General features: G+C 47.2%; 1 protein-coding gene across 1 annotated transcript in view; it reads right to left on the reverse strand.

Annotated features, from left to right (window-relative positions):
* The window catches only part of ZNF532 (zinc finger protein 532), an 84,794-nt gene extending 75,541 nt beyond the window's left edge, over positions 1 to 9,253 (reverse strand). Inside the window, exon 1 of the mRNA XM_007935508.2 lies at positions 6,908 to 9,253. Within this exon, the coding sequence (XP_007933699.1) occupies positions 6,908 to 9,253 (2,346 nt within the window). The remainder of the gene's footprint in view (positions 1 to 6,907) is intronic.
* Positions 9,254 to 14,556: the final 5,303 nt, after the last annotated feature.

The raw sequence follows: 14,556 nt of genomic DNA on the forward strand, positions 1-14,556 counted from the left end.
AAAAAAAAAAAAAAAAGGAAAGAAAAAAGGCAGATTAAGCAAGCCCAGATGGGGAACAGTACACGAACATCAAATGAAGATCACCATGGAACCAAGGCACAGAGCTGAAAAGAAACAAGCATCTGCTCCTGAACAGACGGAGCTAGCCTTGCCCGAGAGCCTGCTGGCCTCCCCAGCAGTGAGAAAATAAACCCCTACTTATTAAAGCTCCCACCTGCGGTATTTGTTAAAGTAGCACCAGACAGTTAAGACAGGGGTTGTCGCTAGATGCCAGTCAGTCAGTCCCGACTCACAGTGACCCAGCATACGGCAGACTGAGATGTGCCAGACCTGCACCGTCCTCCTAATAGTAGCTACGGCCTTCGCAGGAGTCAGAGAAGGTTAGGGCTTAACATCCTCTCTGTATAGATGAAGAATTATCAGAGTAGCAAGGAAAATAACTCTCTATGTTTCCATTCATATCATAGGGAGAAAAAACAGCCTGGGAAAAGTACAAAAAACAAAACCAAATTCACTGCCGTTGAGTCAATTCCGACTCACACCAAGCCCCACTGGGTTTTTGAGGCAGTAAATCTTTATGGAAATAGATTGCCCAGTCTTCCTTCTGTGGAGTGGTTGGTGGGTTTGAACCGCCAACCTCTGGTTAGCAGTCAAATGCCTTCGGCACTGCACCACCAGAGCTCCTTCAGTGTGGAAAAGGCTAGCGAGTGCAGCATACATTTATGCTTAAATTTCAAATCGGCCGGAAGCCTACAGCCAGTGTCTTCATTAAAACTGCAAAGGTCAGAACTGTTGCCAAGCTTATTAGTCAACCCACATGCCAAGGAAATTGTTTCTGCCCCACAACAACAGTTTCATAAGTTTGTCTACAGTACAATCCCCGCCCCTCATAAAATAGTAGTAATAACCACCAAGTATACCAGCCCATTTTCTGGCTTTCACTTTGATCCAATTTCACGATGAAACACCAGGCATTTCATTTCAGAGCTTAAACTTAAATGGAAGTAATAGAAAACCACCATTATAGCAAAACTGACTATGTGTCTTTTGTTCCCAAAACTAGCTCTTTGTGGTGGTTTTGTGCCCAAAATCCTTCTGCTACATGAAAATCCACCATTAGGAGTCGGCGGTCAAGCGGCAGAAAGAGGAACTGACACAGATTTAATCTACTAACGTGGTCACCACTGGAGAATACGGTAAATTAAAGGTTGAGAAACCCCAAAAGAGGCGGCTCTGGGTGGTGCGAATAGTTAACGGACTCAGTTGCTAATCAAACGGTTGGAGATTTCGGTGCACCATGAGCCTCACCGTGCCTGGCGACCGACTTCAGAAAGTCGCGCACTGAAACCCCCAGGGGACACAGCTCTACTCGGACACCCACGGGGCTGCCATGCCTTGGAGACAACTTGTAACTTTTTTTTTCAGGGGTGTGGGGTGGTGTTTGACCCCCAAAGCACAGACTGGACAGCAAGAGCAAGACTAAGATTAAAATTAAGCATTTAGGAGAGCAGGACCAAAAAGCAGGAGTCCTGAGTCTGCATTTGATAATGATGGTGCAGGGGGCTCCGTGGTTGAGAGGCAGCTGAGTGGACCAGGTCCAGAAATGAGACTGGTTAAAGCTGTCAAACAGAATCCAATATACTTGGTTTTGGTTCCCAAAATAACAATGAATCCACCATCCCTAAAAATGAGGACCACTGCAGATATAAAATAACTTTAATTGCACTCCTGAAGCTGGTTCGGATGAAACCCAAAAAATCCACTGTCATGATTCCCAACATCCTTCCAAACTTTAAAATTCTATGCTTCTGTATCTTGGGGAATCCGCAGATGAAGTGGACAGCAGCGTCCAGGAATAAAGACCCTTGCCTCACCTCTGGCTCTGTCCCCACCTGAGTTATCTGTTTTTCCAACTGTGAAATGAAAGGACTGACTAGACGGCCTACATCGTTTGCTCGCTTATTCTAGGGCTGATGTGGAGGTCCACAGGAAAAAAAAACGGATTTAATAAACAATTAAGTTACCTTCCGCATCTGCAGTCTGCCCCAGTCTGCCCGTGGCTAAACTCGGTTATGGTTTTACAAAAGAAGGGATGCAATGATTCCATACATAGAAATGTTAATTATTAAAACTAGTCTTCAGCTCCTAAATATTTCATGGAGAGAGGAGTTTTCCTAGCCCCACTCCCTTCCTCAAAGTGCCCTGAAGCAAGGATTATCGATCAGATAGGTCAGACTTAAACAAGTCATCTGCTAGGTGCTGTCTTTTCATTGCAAAGCTTGGTTCAGCAGCTGGAAACGTATGGCTGCAGATGCAGCGTAGGCTCTGGGTGAGCCTGCCTCGGGTTCCTGAACCATCACCCACCCGAGTGTGCTACAGTTCTTAAGACTCAAATTCAGGCTTGGGAAATGCAGGGCGAAGTGGGTGGGCCTTGAGCTAAACCATGTTTTCCAGCCCAGTTCCCACCAGCGCCCTGCACTGGAAGGCTACCATGCACAGGGCCAGGTAAAAATAAAGTGGCCCTTTGCTTCTCCAAGGCAATAATTTCATGAAGATTGTCCCAGGATCTTTGTAGGAGGAGGAGCAACTGGTAAGGCAGAAAGTCCCACTCCACGTTACAAAGTCTCCAACAGCTACAGAGGGATGCAGGGAGAGCAGACACTCAACAGCACACAGGCAATGGTGGTAACAGGAAAAGGGCCTTGGCTGAGTTCACAGAAACACCCTTGGAAAACTCAGAAAAGGATCCCTTCAAAATATACCCACTGCTGTCGTCTGGATTCCAACCCATAGCTACCCTGTAACACAGAGTAGAACTGCCCCACAGGGTTTCCAACGCTGTAAATCTTCATGGAAGCAGCTTGTCACATCTTTCTCCCACTAAGAGGCTTGTGGGTTCAAACCACTGACCTTTTGGTTGATGGCCAAGAGCGATAACCACTGTGCCACCAGGGCTCCTTTCAAAATGTCCGGAAAAAAAAACAAGCTCAATCCTGTTGAGTTGATTCTGACTCAAAATGACCCTAACACACAGAGAACTGCCCCATAGGGTTTCCAAGGCTGTCAGTATTTATGGAAGCAGACCGCAGTATCTCTCTCACAGAGTGGCTGGTACGGAAAGAGTGCTTTAACCATGCACCACTAGGCCCCCATTCAAAACATGAACCAGGTGAAAATATAAATGGGTTGGGGGGTGAAAAATAAAAAGAGAAAGGATGGTGACGGGGCTACATAGGATGTTCTCAAGAGAAGGGTCGAGGTCTGGTTTGAGATGCTGGCGGGGCTCAATAGATGAGCACAGGACGAAGTTCTCCCTCCAGCTGCTTTGGAAGACAGTGCCAGGAAGAGGGAGCTGTGAACCGGGCCGGAAAATGTCTGGATCCGGGCCACAGAGGGACTCTCGGAAAGCAAAATGCCGTCCCCACAGGAAGTCTACATCCATTCAACAACCAGAATCGCTGTCTGAACGCCTCAGAACGCAACTACGGAATCGCTCCCTGACAATAGCACAGCTACATTAGGAGGTTTAGGAAAAAAAAAACGAGGTGAAAACTCCCACTTCCCAGAAGATGGAGTTGCTGTACTCTTCCCTATTCTTCTACTAAGTGCAACTGTAAAGCTTGTGCACTGCAATGACACACACAGAAAGCCTCTGAGAATGACAGAGAAGGCAGGCCGGCTCGGGACCCGAGGACCTTGGAAATAACGTGATGGTGAGGCCCCTGGATTTCCTTCTGCTTCATCTATCCCAGACTTGGAGCTGAAGAAGCTGGCCACCCAACGGGCAACAATCACAGACAATAACAACAATAACCCCAACAAAAGCCTGTACTCTCAAGCCAAAGCCAGGAAAGGGGCTGCCGAGCCAAACAGAAAACTTTACACAATTACGGCTCCACTCCAGCCAACCACCACAGAAAACGCTGTGTCCCCCCAACCCATGCTAAGTCCAGGTGGAGCTCAGACTTCACCCTACGGAGAGGCTGTAATGAGGTGTCCCAACGCCGCTGCCCACATGGCAGAGAAGGCTACTGGGCAGAAGACTCTCCAGGCTACTGGGGGGTAGGACTTAGGTCCTGCCAGGTGATAATGAGCCCTACTACCAGCCCAGCAGGTACTTAAAGATCCCCAAAAGAAATCTGCAGACCCAGACAGTTTCACTGGGGAATTCTACCAAACATTTCAACAGTCATTAACACCACATATACATTATCTCTTCCAGAAAATAGGAGGAAACATGTCTCAATTCATTGGCATAAAAGTAGTATTAACCTAAAGGTCCATATTGTTGTTGTCGTCACTGTTGTTGTTGTTATGTGCTGTGGACTTAACTCATAGCGACCCCTCCTTGGGTTTCCGAGGCGGTATTACTACGGAAGTAGATTGCCCAACCTTCCTTCCAAGGATTGGCTGGTGGGTTTGAACTGCCAGCCTTCTGGTCAGCAGTCAAGGGCCTCAGGCACGGCGCCACCAGGGCTCCATGGGTGGTGCAAACCGTTAAGCACTTAACTACTAATTGAAAGGATGGAGGTTCAAGTCCCCCGACAGGTGCCTCAGAAGAGAGCCTGGGTGACGTACTTCTGAAGTATCAGCCACGGGAAACCCCCTGACAGTTCTACTCTGACATGAGGTCGCCATGAGCTCCAGTCAACTCAAGGGCAACTTGTGACCTCCTGGGACCATGGGAGAGACCCGGGGTCGGGTGAAGCTGTGAGCGCGGATGAAGCAGCACCCATTCCAGCGAAGGATGGCAACAGGCTGCGGCCGCCGAGGAAGGAAACAGGCCCCCCACTGCATAAAGCATCTGAGTAAGACGCCGAGTCTGAGAAGAATGGGAAACTGTGGAGGACTACCGGACTATGAGCTATAATGAGAGAACAGGAAATGAGCCGCAGGAAGGGTAACGCGGGCTTTGTTATGTTGCTAGCCCTGCTGCACCCAAGTACACGCTTGGCTGAAGCTCACGAAATCTTCTCTGGTGAGCTGAGGAGATGACTGAGCTAGGCGTAACTGGAGAAGGGAGAAAGAGCAGGGGTACATGTTCGGCTTCACGTCTGCTTGGCCACCCAGTTCACGTACATTCTGTCATGACTCATTCCTTAGGATCTGAGGCACCATCACCAAACTGTACATTTCACTCATCCCAGAAAAACTTTTTGAAAGTCCAAGAAAGCAACTACCTATACAGTACAAGAAAAGACACTAATCCCCTTCCCTGAGGGAACAGCTTCATGCCTGCTGGACTCAGGTTAGGCTGTTGGGCCTAAAAGATTAACAGAAAACAGAAACTGGAGAAGTAAGGAAAGCTCCCACTTTTCTACCCAGATCCAACCTCACTGCTAGAGAAGGCAGGCTCCCAAAGAGGGCAGACGCATCAGAGGATAGCCCAAAATGCCAGCGGACACAGATGAGAGCACGTAGGCTGGTGGGGAGGGAAGGGGGAGACCTTCATAGCCAGGACACAGTCACCGTCCGACACCATCCACACAGCAGCCACAGAAACAAGGCAACAGGACAAACACACCTAGATACCTGGTTGCTTCTTCTCTCTTTTAACTACATCCTTTTAAGATGAAGAGAAGTATTAGTCCTTTGATGAAGTGGTGACAAGATAAGAGGATATCCAACCAGACAGAACCAAAGTATGAGAACTAGATTATGCTCAGAGAGCCAAACCCATCTCCACTGTCTTGGGCTATTTCACTACTTCACTCTTCTCACTGAGTATTTTCCATTGGAGCCAATTAAACACCCAAACCTCCAAGACTGTTGTTGTCCAAGCCCCTTATGACTTCCATCTCCACTAAGCCGAAAATCCAACAAAACTTACTGAGGTATTCTCGATCTTCTGTTTCCCCAACTCAAAATCCCACAGAGTTACCTCTCTAGAGATATTTGAGGAATGCATCACCAAGGCAGTACCGTATTTCCATACATGGCATAGACCTCCTAACTCACAAAACGTTGGAAGAGAAAAACAGGGAGGTCAGTTTACCCCCCGGGTCTTCATAAACATAAATTCAACAATCAGAGTACATCAGCTCAAACTAGCACCCCGTTTCAAAGCATCCTTGTTTGGATAATACATCCTGTGGTCTCCTTGGTCCAAGCATGTTTCATTAAACATTCCACATGCCCAGTTACTTCCAAACAAGTAGCAGCTATTTGAAAAACTCGGTTGCCTCATGGAGACATGCAAGTAACAGTGGTACCAGGCCACTGCCCATGGCGAAATGCACGTCACCAACAATCATGTGCACTTCACTACAAAGTAAAGAAACACAAACACAATAGCAGTCCGTTTAAATGGAGATGGGTTTGCCATTCATCTGTAGCTGAACTTCATTGCAGTGATGAGTATTAACATAATATCTGGAAATATTTCATGGCCACCATAAATGGAGTTTGGTACCAATTACGTGCTTCTAACTGTAGAAGATTTTTTAATAACTATAAATAACAATAATAAAAAATTCCCCAAATTGTCACTACTGACTCAGAACTTTGGTGATGGAGCTTGAACACTTAATATACTGGGTTGACATGATAATAACCTAATTCAGAGACTAGCTATGCATATTCCAATGACCGACAGTTAAGGATTCCTGTACTTACCCTAAATTGAAGGTTCCATTAAGTACTTACCTGTACCTATGATTTACAGCTAAAAGAATCATCTTCCCAAAAAACGTTTTTTTTCCCAAAAAATATTCATGTTTTGGCAGTTACTATTCTTTGAACACAATCACTTCTCCTTCTTCTGTGTATACATACACACACCCCCACACACACATACACACACTCCTGTCCACTGAACTAAGTTCCACCCCTCCAACCAAGGACACTGTACGGAGCACTCATGGCTGCAGACTCGTCACTGACACACCCAATGGAAATGATACTCTACTTGTCCACTCGCATCCCCAGCCTGCTGGAAATGTGTAGCAAGTGACGTCTCGTCCTGGAAAACTTCGTTACACTCCAAACATTTGAGACTGTGTCTGCAGAGTTTGGACGGGTCTTCATCGAGAGGCATGGCTGGAATGATGGGTGTGCTGGAAGGAGCAGATATGACGGTCCCAGTTATGCCAGACTGGATTTTCGTCACCGTGTGTGTGCCAGCTCCCACAGAGCTCTGCAGAGTGGAAGAAGAAGCGGAAGTATTGCTCGTCGGAGAAACGATCATCTGATCTGCTGGGACTGGCTTCAGAATTAAGTGGGAACACTGCATCACGACGCCTTTTTCCTTATGCCCACGAGCGTGGGACAGGAGGCTGCACTTGTTGTAAAAAACTAGGTTCTTTGTACAGTGGTTACACGTCACTTCGATGCGCACGCTCCGTCGGTCATAGTGCTGGGTTAGGCTCTTCTCGAGCGCAAAGGAGTCACCACATTCCAAGCACTTGTAACCACGCGTCGGTAACGTGATACCGGCGTTAGCAGGAGGACTGAGGTTCGGGATGTAAACTGGGACTGGATTGACACTACTCAGCACCTTGTTGAAAGCTTCCACCACGGAACTCTGCAAGGAGGACACCACCTGGACTCGAGACACCTTCTTCGGTGGCTGTGAGGCTGCTGCATTGATTATTGCCTGCTTGATTTGTTGCTGAGGTTTGGTTAGCACTTGGCGGAGTTCAGAGGTGGCCTGGGCACCCTGAGGCAGGAGGTTAAGGTTGGCAAGGTGCACAGTCTTTGGCACAAGTTTGGCATTGGCCAGGCTGGATGCTGGCACCACAACAGTTTGCTGCTGGATGGCGTTGGCAGCTTTGATGATGGCGCTGCTGGCGCTCTGAACAGAGGCAGCAGATATGACCGTGGCTTTCACTGTCGTGTTGTTAGCGAGCTTCAAATTGATGACTTGAGAGCCTGCCGTCTTCACAGCAGAAACTGGGAGGAAGGCAGTGGCCACAGGCTTAATTGTGACCTGCTTGGGTGTCAACTCTACAGGGGACACTGCATTGGTAACGACCGCCGACTGGAGAGGCGCCCTGGGGGGAGAGGAAAGGACAGCGGCCGAAGTTGGAGACGACAGAAGGGACGTCACAGACGCCATCATGGACGCTGTCTGCTCAGAAGGCTTCTTCCCAGAATCGAGGTCGACTTCCGGCAGCACTCTGGTCACTGTTCTCTTTATCTCTCCAGATGAAGTCTTGATGGTCTTTATGCGGACTTTGGGAATGGCCGGTGTCGATCCTGCGGGAGAGGACGGGGACCCCTTGCTGCTGTTTTCACTTGAAACACTCCTGGGACTGTCCGGTTGCTTTGTGGATGCTTTCCTCGCCCCATCGATGAGACTCTGGGATTCAGGGGACTTTTCCACGGCTACTGGACTATCGTTGACTTCTTTCGGTAACGGAGAGGACTCCCTTGAATTGGTCACCAGTTCTTTACAAGAGTCAGATGCGGCCTTCTTAGCGCTAAGGGCTGCAATTGCAGCTATACATGACGAGAGCTTGGAGGACGACTTTGTCTTCGACTGGGTGACACCGGCGAGGTTAGTGTCACTCTTCTCGGAGCTCAACTTTCCGTCAAGTACCCTGTTTTCAAGCACCTTTTCAGAGTTTTCCTTCAATTTGTCCTCCACTTTTCTGACTTTAAAAGGCTCATAAACACTCAGATTTATAGAATTGGTTTCTGATTCTCTTTTAACAACTTTGTTTTTATCTATATTGCCTGAAGGAGTGATTCCCATTTTGCTTAAGCTTTCCCCTCCAAGGGCCTTCAGTTTGTCATAGTCCTGGTGGGAAACGGATCCCGCCAACACATTTGATCTAAAATTTGTGCGCGTCTCCTCCTTGTCTGGGGGGTCATCCACCTCGATTTTCTCATCATCATCGAACTCTTCAGCACTTGAGATGGGGCTGAACTGGCTGAAAGTTGAGTCCTTTAAAGTCACCTCTGAGGTAGGCACGTCTCCTTTCAAGGACTTTGCTCCATCTTTACCGTAACTATCCAGAGAAGATGCGGAAAGAAACCCATTATGTAAGCCATTGCCTGTGGAGTTATGGCCATCTTTCTCCACACCCTCGGAGGAATCAATGTTCCGAACATTCTTGACGATAACACTGACGCCAACGTCGGAAGACGAGGGTGTGTGGGAGTCGTCATCTACATGAGTGTTCTGTTTGATGTGGCTCTCATGGTCATCGTGTCCAGACTCAATTGCTGCTTTAGGATCGACCATATCTGGGATGTCAAAGGCTGCCAGGAGGTCATCAAAGTCTGGGGTCTTCATATCCCCCATGGTCATGAATTTGATCAGATGTTCTGTTAAAGGAACAGAAAACACTTCCATCAGCAAGTAACACTGTGTAATGATGAGATCAATAGCCCTGCAGGATTTACGGTACAAAGTGATGATTACCCAGAAAGAGCAAGTTGGTAACTGCATATTGTATTACTATGGAAATCTGCGTCAAAGTGAACATACACACACAGAGTATATTCAAAATATTCATAAGTAGAGCTTCAAAAGCAATTCCCCAAAATGCTGTGGAGTGTTACTGGTGTAAAGAGCCCTGGTGGAGCAGTGGTGAACTGCTCGACTGCTGACTAGAAGGGTGGAGGTTCAAATCCACCTACTACTGATCTGCTCCTGTAAAGCTGATTCCAACTCATCGCGACCCTACAGAACTGCCCCAGAGGGTTTCCAAGGCTGTAATCTTTACAGAAGCCGACTGCCCCATCTCTCTCCTGCAGGGCAGCTGCTGGGTTCAAATCACCAGCCTTTCCACAGAGCTTCACCACTGTGCCACGGGGGCTCCTCATACAGATCACAGCCTAGGAAACCACATGGGGTCAGCTCTATTCTGTGATGGGTTCACTGTGAGTTGAAACCGACTGCACAGGGCCTAAGATCAACATTACCAACACAGCTCCTATCCAATCACAGTGAAGCAGACTGACCCTGCTGGGGTAAGAGAAAAGCAGGTTTTGGTGTAGCAAGTAGAAGATGGGTTATTTCTTACTGGATTTATCATACTCTCTTTCTAAAAAGATACTTCCAAAAACATTTCCACCATGAAAGCATTCAATTCCACTGGCAAAATTATCAGTACTGGAGCCCTCATCAGATATGGTCCTGGACTGTGTTTCGGGATACCACATTAAAAGAAATAGGTTACAATTGAAGAACCAATTACAGATTCAATACTCATCCACAGAAGAAACTAGCATCAACGCATCACAGGATGTCTAGTGTTAATAAAGTTCTACCTGCGTTTATAAAAATAAAATCCCCAAGGAGGATTCCACCGATTTTTAGTAAGATCCTAATTTAATCCTAACTTCTCCTGGGGGAAAGAATTGTGTCCCTTCTTCCCTCCTTTTAGTGTTTACCTTTAGTGGCCCTAATGGCCACTCACCCAGAACCCTGGCCCCAGTGGCTCCAGCAGCTGAGAAAGACCCTGCCATAAAATGACTCTCGGCAAGTTACAGCAGGGCCCCAACGGCAGGGCAGAGCTGGGGGAAGAGCCCGCTTTGGCATTCGGGCTAGATCAGGGCGGGCAGCGTTCCGTGAAGATGTGCTACCACTGACGTCCACACAGGCTTGGATGGAAGAGGAAGGCTGGTTGTAGGAAAAAAAACATTCGCAGCCATTACTCAAGGTGACAGTATTATACATGATGCTTGGAGTCTCTACAGGGGACCTTGCACCCCACCTGAGCAAGACAGGGGATATGGAGGGATCAAACATCCACTAAAGCGGAGGGTTTTCTCTTCCCAGAACTGCCACGGCACTCCCCCGTATGATTCCATTAGTTCCTGGCATGTAGTGCAGAGGGTACGTGCGGCTGCCACCAGCTGGAATTCCCCCAACAGCAGCCAGCACCTACACAGCGTGCACTAGTGCTTCTTACCTACTCGCCTGTAAGGTGCCCGAGAGGTCAGGCAATGTCTCATCTCTACATCGTAAGTGCCAAGTAACACACCACAAGTCAGGAGCCAGAACAGAATGGTCGGTTTGTAACCAAATGGGCCTAGACACAGCTCCGTCACACTAGAGCTCCGAGATGTCACTCGACAGGTTAGGGAATCTCCTTGAACCTGTTCCTTCCTTCTGCAGATGAGGTGAGCAGCCAGGAGGGGGAAAGGGGAAAAGAAGAGCAGACAGATCAGAAAAGGAGGCAGAGAAGGAAGAAAGGAGTCAAGCAGAGACCAGTGAGGGACAGGCAGGGTGACAGGTGACTTCAGCAGCCTCCTTCAAGGAAAGAGTAAGCCTCAGCTGTACACACTGTTCAACTTCCCCTTTCTACTATGTACTACATTCTCTCAAGTACTGACTGATTTTGTTTCTTGCACAATGTGTAACGATTCATGCATTCCTCATCCAAAGTACTCATATTTGGGTCAAGGAAGCACTTCTTCTCTGGACAGACTAGACATGTCTGTGTGAAAGTAAACATCAACAGTGCCTAAGACACCCTCAGGACAGAAACTCACTCTGGGGACATATTCAAACACTGGTAAGAATGTGGTGGGAAAACTGCTGTTGAAGATGGAATAAACACTTAAGGCTCAATGGGAGCTGACAGATAACTCCCCTTCTATCCACATGTCTCCGTTAACACTGAGCCAAGTACAGCTCGTACGTGTTCCTTAGCAAACCATGTGTGCTCTCCGCTGGATGGCCACCTGCTCTCAAATGGGTGCCCATCAGACCAGACAGGAAAAACACAGCCAGCATCAAACTAGAGCTAAAATAAAAGACGTGCAGGAAACAAGATATGGAAGTGTTGCCCCGAAGTCATGCCCAGTTCAAGGTCTGTGATTTATGATTTTCTTTTAAACAAAACTGCTTATTTAAACTGCAAAATTTGGGGCATGGAAAATCCACATCAGACAGTTCATCAACTTAAGAACTCATCCACTTACCGATAATCCCTAGCGGCCATTTTAATTTTTTAACCATCCAATCACAATTGTGAATATTGACAGCAAAGCGCCCCTGGGATACACCTCTAGACTCTCTGGAGCCGTGGGATCCAAGTTTGTAGATGACTGTTTACAGAAAGTCCAAGATGCAGGGTCATGAATCGTCCCACCACCAAAACTCAAAGGGCCGAGCAGGAGGGTGTCTATGCAGCCACTGTTTCCAAGACTGGACCCAGGTTCTAAAACGTCCCCACGCAGTGGCTGGGCTCCCCCCAGTCTCTCCAGTTTGAGGCACCCTTGCCGTCCTTGCTTTGAATCACACACTATGTCATTTGCTCTCTCCTCATGATTCTGCTCAGCAAAAGACAATCATATAATGGGTTTCCATTCCTCATACCAGAAGGCAGTCAGTTCAGGAACAAAAAGAACACAGTAACAGTTCAAATACTCAGTGGGTGGTGGGCCCAGGACACACAACCACAAGAATGATGAAAGGTCACCGCATGAAACCAAACTTGGTCATCAACAGCCGTTCAGATCTGCAGTGCGACTGGCAGGTATTTTTATAAATGCATGGAAGACTAGTTTACGATTTTCACTATCTTTCTGTTTTGTGCACACATAACAGGAAGCAGCCTGATTTAAACACAAACACACACACACACACACACACACACCACATAACTGCACCAATCACTTAGTAAATGTTAACTCGTTGTCCACCATACTGTCTGTATCTTTTCCTATCTGCTCGACTAAAGCAGAACTAGGTCTGGGAAAACCCCTGGATGAACCTCAAAAGCATGCACCTGAAGGGCCTGCAAGAAAACCTTCCACCTGCAGGAGTGACTCCTCCTTGCCAAAAGCTGCTCCCCACTCCCCAGTCCATCTAAGCTCGCCAATCCTCTCTTGAGATAGAGGGGTACATAGGTGGGGCAAATGGTTAGCAGTTGAGTGGTTAAAGGTGTGAGCCCACCCAGGAGTACTGTGGAAGAAAAAGCCTGGGGAGTTAAGGTTATGGCCACAAAAACCCTACAGAGCAGCCCTACTCTGTAGCACATGGGGTCATGATGGGTCAGAACTGACTCAACAGCTACTGACCACCAGCCCCACTTAGGGGAAGAGGGCAAACCGAAGGTGAAACGACAGACACTGGAGATAAGAAGAATGACCTGCCAGGGGTTTAAAGAAATATGAGTCAGCCCTCTAGTTCACCTGACAGAATCCTGACTGCACACTGGGAAAGCACCCCTTTGCATCGGTCAATTCCAACTCATGGCGACCTCGTAAGAACAGAACTGCCGAGTAGAGTCCCCAAGGCTGTAATCTTTACGGAAGCAGACTGCCACCTCTTTCTCCCATGAAGCAGCTGGGGAGTTCGAACTATTTGGTTAGCAGCTGAGCGCTTAAGCACTGCGCTGCCAGGGCTCCTCTGTAAAGACCCAGTGGGCACAGAGCCCGAGCATAGTGGGCAACGGCAAGCACATCACTTAGACTGAAACGTGAGACGCCTGTGGCAGGTGGACTCACCGCTGAGGCTGTATGATGCAAGTAATGAACACCACTGTGTAACTGCACACTCTTCTGGTTTACAGGAATGTTTTTCATACCCACAATCACAATGTCCTATTATCTGTTCCCTTCTCACAGGCCGGAAGGTGAGAGCTCATCATTTCTCAGTCATGTCTATTACAAAGAGAAATTTGAAAATTTTCTTTGTTTCCACTCCAATTTCTAAGGAAGACTGCTTATTTTTATGCTAATAATCTATTTTTAGATTATTTTGCTTAAAAACATTTCAAAGTAAATCCTAGGCTGCTCTTAGAAGAAACAGCAATAAAAGGTCTGATTTTAGCTGCCCTTTCCCTCAATAGTTTGATTCCCAAACAGAATTAGCCTTAATTGTTATAATAATTTGTCTTTCATTTGACTTATACCCCATATACAATGGACCTTCCTTCAAAGGCACTAGCAGTCTCAGTTTAAAACTAAACCCAATCTAAACAGTCTGTAATTCACTAACTGCATTTGTGTTTAACTCACTGACATTGTGTGAGAGGCGGGGAGGGGATCCCAGGCCTGTTTACAACAGGGAAACAGAACTCAAGCTATCACATGATTCAGTTCCTTCTGTGTCACAAAGGGAACTAAAACATTTTCTTTCTGCCAAAGTCTCTTAAAATTATAGAAAGTGGTGTCCTCTTTGCTGGCAGAAGGTGAATATCAAATCAAAAGAAAAACCTTTTCACCCTTAATCATCTTCCTGACACTTTGCAACAAAAACATCTCTTCTTCATGGAGCTGCTTTCCAACTGGGGACCCTCAGTGTGAGAGGCTCAGTCATAAGCAAACCACAGACTCCTGTGTTCAGATGATTCCCAGACAGGACAGGTGCCAAATCTAGCCAAGGGTCTGACTCCCAGAGGATGACAACTCAAGAACATGCAGAGGTTCATCCAACCAGTGAAGAAAATGGATGGCTTTCCATTTAAACGGGAAACTAACGTTCTCCTTAATAAAAAGCAATGAAACTCTGAATTATGATAATCCCACCGAAAGAAAAGAAATCAAAGCCTTCTGGCCGTCTTGACAGCAGTGTAAAAACTACGTAGAACCAGGTCTATAACTGTCTTCCTCCGGGACATCTCGTCACAATCTCTTGTCCTACCTGGCCGCTGA

Source organism: Orycteropus afer, unplaced genomic scaffold (genome assembly GCF_000298275.1).
Source record: "Orycteropus afer afer isolate SDZICR_OR568_19922 unplaced genomic scaffold, OryAfe1.0 scaffold00029, whole genome shotgun sequence".
Taxonomy (NCBI): Eukaryota; Metazoa; Chordata; class Mammalia; order Tubulidentata; family Orycteropodidae; genus Orycteropus; species Orycteropus afer.